Source organism: Propithecus coquereli, unplaced genomic scaffold, assembly GCF_000956105.1.
Source record: "Propithecus coquereli isolate 6110/MARCELLA unplaced genomic scaffold, Pcoq_1.0 Scaffold16, whole genome shotgun sequence".
Classification (NCBI taxonomy): Eukaryota; Metazoa; Chordata; class Mammalia; order Primates; family Indriidae; genus Propithecus; species Propithecus coquereli.
Genome location: NW_012140524.1, coordinates 10957305 through 10962783, shown reverse-complemented (window position 1 = coordinate 10962783; position 5479 = coordinate 10957305). Strand labels below are relative to the sequence as shown.

The following is a 5479-nucleotide window of genomic DNA, read 5'->3' as shown; positions in this document are numbered from 1 at the left end:
GGGACGGGCATATGCACAAACAATGAGTGAGATGCGCACCTCTGGGGGAATGGACACACTTGAAGCTCGGACTTGGGGGGAGGGAGGGTAAGGGCATCATACGTAACCTAATCATCTGTACCCCCATAACATGCTGAAATAAAAAAAAAAAAAAGAAAAAAACAAAAGTAAAGTATACAAGAGGATATGCACAGGTTATATGCAAATATTATACCATTTTATATAAGGGACTTTACCACCCGTGGATTTTGGTATCTGCAGGGGTCCTGGAACTAATACCTCATGGATATTGAGGGGTGACTCTGTGTGTGTGTGTGTGTGTGTGTGTGTATTGGTTAGTTTCATCTGTTTATGGAAAGCATTTTTGACACTTACGGAAGCTTATAGTTTAAAAGTTTAAAGGGAACAATAACTAAATAAACCAAAAAGTAAACCTCATTTTATGTAACGCTTTTACTTTCTTTTTCACATACTATAGTCACACTTTACTTTCCGTGAAGTTTCAATAATATATATAATTTTGGTATAATATTTTGATTATTTTGTAAATTAAAGAATTTTCTTTATGAAAATTGTTTCATGACCTCTTTCTGGTTTTGGAGGTGAGAGAAAAGGAAAAGGGGAAGAGAAAAATCAAAAGACATTATTTCTATATTGTGACAAAGTCAAAAAAATGTATACTTGAAATTCTTCAATTAACAACATATTAGAAATAATAATATGTGCAATATAGTACAGCACTCAATACTTCTCTGTTACTATGGGTTAGTTAAAAATCAGTGAAGTGCTTGGTGGTCCTGATTTCTATACTATACCACTATAAGCCACCCTTACAACAAACTATCCCAGCTCTGAGGAAAAAAAGGTCAACCTCTCCCTTTTCTGCCCTTATTAAAAATAAGCCAGGCTGCTGGGACAACCTCTGTTCCAAACAGCCTTCCACGGTGCCATCCTGAAGAAATCTAGGGTTCAGTACGGCTGCTGTGCCGGATGCAGATAAAATGCAGACCTCTTCACTATAAAGGAAAAAAAACCAAACAAGTTAATATTTTCAGATAGTGTAACTTTGGATAATGCTAAATATCACATGATTATAACATGACAATTTAAATTCAAATTAGACTCTACTAAATATTAAATAATATCATGGGATTACCTCCTAACCCTAGGATAGAAAATAGAAGTAATATAACTTTATTAGAATAAAAAGGGTCAGAATTCTTTATAAATTAAAAATCAAAAAAGATAAGGTATGAATGTCAGTAACTTCCTTTAAAATATGGTAAGGCTGAAAGAATAAAATGTCTCAAAATATAAGCAGTAATAAACTAACTATATTGTTGAATCCAGCATCAATCAAATTGTATTAAAATACTCTTTAAATGCATATAAAGTTTTGTTAAAATTATTCTAAAAGCACAACTATGTAAACATCTAGATTTATATAGCTTAATCTAAATTTAAATAATTATAAAAGTATCTGAAACAATACCCAAAATACACTAAACAAACCTTAACATATCGACTGCCACACTAGAAAAGAATTTTTTTTCCTTGGGGCCACGGTGTTTTATTACCAAAACAGAATAAAAACAAAATGATCCTTTCTAATGAAAAATTGTTATTTTTTATTGTTTTCTGTGTGTGGTCAATATTAATTGTAACAATAAGAACATCAACAAGGTGAAGAGACATGTGAGTTACAGATGCTTCACGAGGCTCTGGGCTCAAAACTAGTGTGAGTTAAATACCACTTACATGGCAGTTAATGTGTTAAGCTACATCATATGATAGAAAACTGATTTTCAAAAGAATTCTTTGAAATTCTTTATTATATATCGCCCAATTTGAAAGCTAAAAAAATTAACAACATGATTAGTGAGTGAAATCACCCAGAACAAATGAGAAAAGTAGCAACCTAGGGATGAAGTACTGAAAACAAGGTATAAATGAAACAAAAGCCCAAGAGACATGGAAGAAATAGTCACTTCGACTGTTAGTGAATAAAGGGAGACCAGGCTCAAAAGGTTAGCGGACACTAAGGATGCCAGAAGGAATAACTTGGAGCCACTGAAGACTTTGAATCAAGAAGTTAGAAGAGCAGAAGTATATTTCAAAGAGTTTAATTCAGTAACAGTAAGTAGCACGGGTTGGAACAGAAAACATTAGTAAAACTTGGATTTAAATACAAAGATTTTTTGAGGTCTATGGGGAAAAAATCTTCTATCAGATGAATTTAAACTCTAAGTAAATTAATTGGACTCATTTGTAGACTTTTGCATCTGTGACCTATCTTCAGACATGCTGAATACATATCCTGTGGCCTACCTCACATGCTACTCTTTTACGCTTTGAAACCTCTCCCCATACCTCCTCTCTTTATTTATATAGTTCATATTCGTCCTCCAAGATTTTGTTCAAGCATCAGTTACTTCAGTAACACTTTCCTGCAATCCTACCTCTTTCAGCCCTCCGGGATCCCAAAGCATCCTGGTATATCACAATCATAAACTGTACTTCTAATGCTCCTATAAAATGTAAATCTGATGGCAAGAACTATGTCTTTTAAAACCATATCCTCAGGGGACCTGAAAGCATATGACACTAAATCCATGAATGAGGCAAAATGATCCACCAGAGAGTAAGACAAGATAAGCATGACAAAGTTAGTGGTTAACAAGAGTAGAATAGAATAGTTCAAGAGTATAATACATGGTCAGCAAAGAAAAAAAGGGCCCACACAAGATTAAACGGCATGGATCTGTAATGGCCATACTACAGCTTAACGATTTTTCTCTAACAATAACGATCACCACAAGAGCAGAGAATCTAGCAGTAAGAATTATCTAAGCATAGACGGTGGAAAAATAAGATAGCAGAAGGTCAAACAGTTTCTAGATGATATCAATTATCAACTTCTGAAGGCACTGGAAGAAGGGTTCAAGGATGGCAAAACAACGAGTAAAGCCAGAGCCCACACAAGGAACTTGGAAAATATTTGGTTAAGATAAGGGTCAAAACAAACTTGATATAAATGAGCAAATGATATTGGTGGAGAAACATTAAGCTGTAAACTGAGAGTAAAATTTTATAGCTTTTTTAAATTTTAACATGGAACAGTTTCAAGTGATAATGAGGTTCAAAATATCACCGAAAGTTAAGTGGGGATAGAGAACTTGAGAATGAGAAACTGTAATGCGAGGCTGCTAGAAGGGAGATAATCATGTACAACTGGAGCAGACAGCAGAGAAGTAATTAAGAAAGGCAGAAGAATGTTTTGAAGGTATATAACTCTGAACAGTAGAGTGGCATTTACTTTAAATTAAGAGAAGTTGTTCAAATGAAAGGTAGGAGAAAAAAAGGAATTGAGAAGCAAGAGTATGAAAGCCCCTTCCTAACTTGGCAGATTTACAAAGAATGATTTGTTAGCAGGAGAAAGTCATGTTACACTTAGTAAAAGGAGGCAGAATGAGTTTACAAACTTTAAAGGCACATGGCAATTAATTCACAATAGATAAAGGGTTCCAAAGATCCCAGTGAAATGAGTTAGCAGTCACAAACTAAAGTAAAATAGACCTAGAGGTAATATTTGCTATGTGCCAGTATTATATTCTTGATCCCAAGATTAAATGATTAGAGATATTGTCTCCATTTTAATGTATAAATTGAGGCTCAGAGGAGTAACTCTCCCAAAGTTACAAAGAGACTAAGTGGCAAAGATGGCATATGGACCTTGATCTGATGTACTCCAAAGCCCATGCTCCTGACCACTTCACTGGTCTCTTTTCTTTATATTTGCATAAAACTCTTCCCCTTTCAGATGACACTTTAAATTACGGTGTCTACAAAATCAAGTTGTTTTCATCATTTACCAGATGCTAGTTGATTCACTGTAGCCCACTACAGCATGACAGCCTAATGCTTTAGCATGTGATTTTATTTCTTGTCTGATTTCTGCCCACCATGCATCTCGAGTTTCTGGTTCATCTGAAAAATAAATTTTAAATCAGTTTACTATTCAACAGCACATTGTCTATATGAACAAGAAATGTTTTAAAATAAACATACTATGGGGGGTAAAGAAGTTTTGTTCTACTACAGATTTTTAAACTTCACATCTTTAAAATGATACTTCTCCAAAAGCATACGATTTAACATTTTAAACTTGATTGCTGGAAAACAAACCACCTAGCTCTATTTGCTCTATTACTTTAAGGGACATCTACAGAAATGTATTTTTAGATACAATTTAAAATGTAGACCCAGAGTTTCCAGATTTCTAACCTTAACTGAGAGGATATCCTATGTCTCACCTAGTGAACAACTTAGGTGTCATATCCATAAACTTAATTTAAATTTTGATTTCATTTCCTGGTACTTATTTTATATAACCCACTATATTCTGGATTCTTTCCAACGCCAAGATTTGTCAATGTTAAAAGAGAGAAAGCCATTTGTAGCCATCCTTCTACAGAGGTGTAGGTCTCAAAGCAAGATGACAGAAATAAAGGGACTAGCTAATCCACAAAAAGAAAAAAAAGCAAATACATTTAAAAGATTAATACAAAGAATTTGTTTAAGGTATATAAGGACAAATGGACAAATTTCAGATATAATACTCCATGTACCGCTCTGTAATTTTAAAAATGGCTTAGGATTACAGAATTGTATTTTATTACCATAGGAAGTCCAATATTGCTTGCAATGGAGCTTTACAAATGGACCATCTGTCACACATACTTACTAATCACTTGCATTTAGCTGCAAACGACTGGTGACAGCAGCTGCAAATTATAGTAACTTTTTATATACAAAGATGTTAAAAACAGAAACAGTCTATAATTAGCATATCCTGATTTATTTCTTTTCGTGGCCAATTCCTATTTGGAAACAATTTGATATAGGAAAAAAAATCAATTCTAAATAGGATGCTAGGCTCTTATTGTAAATTTTCCCCATAAAAGGCATTATTAAACTGAAAACCAAATAATCCAAACATTTTCTATTTTTGAATTGCAGTATATATCCAATTTTAAAAATGTTTTTCAAAATAAACAGAATAAGTAGAATTATACTCACTAGTAAAGTAGTGAAGACAGCAAAGTAAAGAAAGGTTAAGAGGCTTGTGATAGCTCACATTCCTATGATGTGATTTTGTTTCCTCCACAGGGAGGAGAATGGCAAAAGGGAGAAATGAGGAGATAAAAGCCAGAACTACAAATGATGCCAAGCCAGGTCTTGAATTAAAGTTTTGGATCCAAGACAGAGCTACCCTAAAACTTTCTTTCAGAACAAACAAAGAAATGTAGACTGCAGGAAACTGAGGAAAAGATCAAAGTACAGGATAAAATGAAGGAAGAGAAAAAGAAAAGACTACAATATGGTGTTAGCAATCAATATTACGAATTAAGAAATGTGTGAAACAATTAAGTGGCCCGATTTTACATATATACTACATATATTAAAAAATCTCTATATA

At 33.6% G+C, this 5479-nt stretch overlaps 1 protein-coding gene across 1 annotated transcript in view; it reads right to left on the bottom strand.

Annotated features, from left to right (window-relative positions):
• Window positions 1-5479, bottom strand: part of C2CD5 (C2 calcium-dependent domain containing 5) — a 113960-nt gene that overhangs the window by 36726 nt on the left and 71755 nt on the right. Inside the window, exons 10-11 of the mRNA XM_012640976.1 lie at window positions 3873-3987; window positions 921-1016 (exon numbers count right to left, since the gene is read on the bottom strand). Of these exons, the coding sequence (XP_012496430.1) occupies window positions 921-1016; window positions 3873-3987 (211 nt within the window). The remainder of the gene's footprint in view (window positions 1-920; window positions 1017-3872; window positions 3988-5479) is intronic.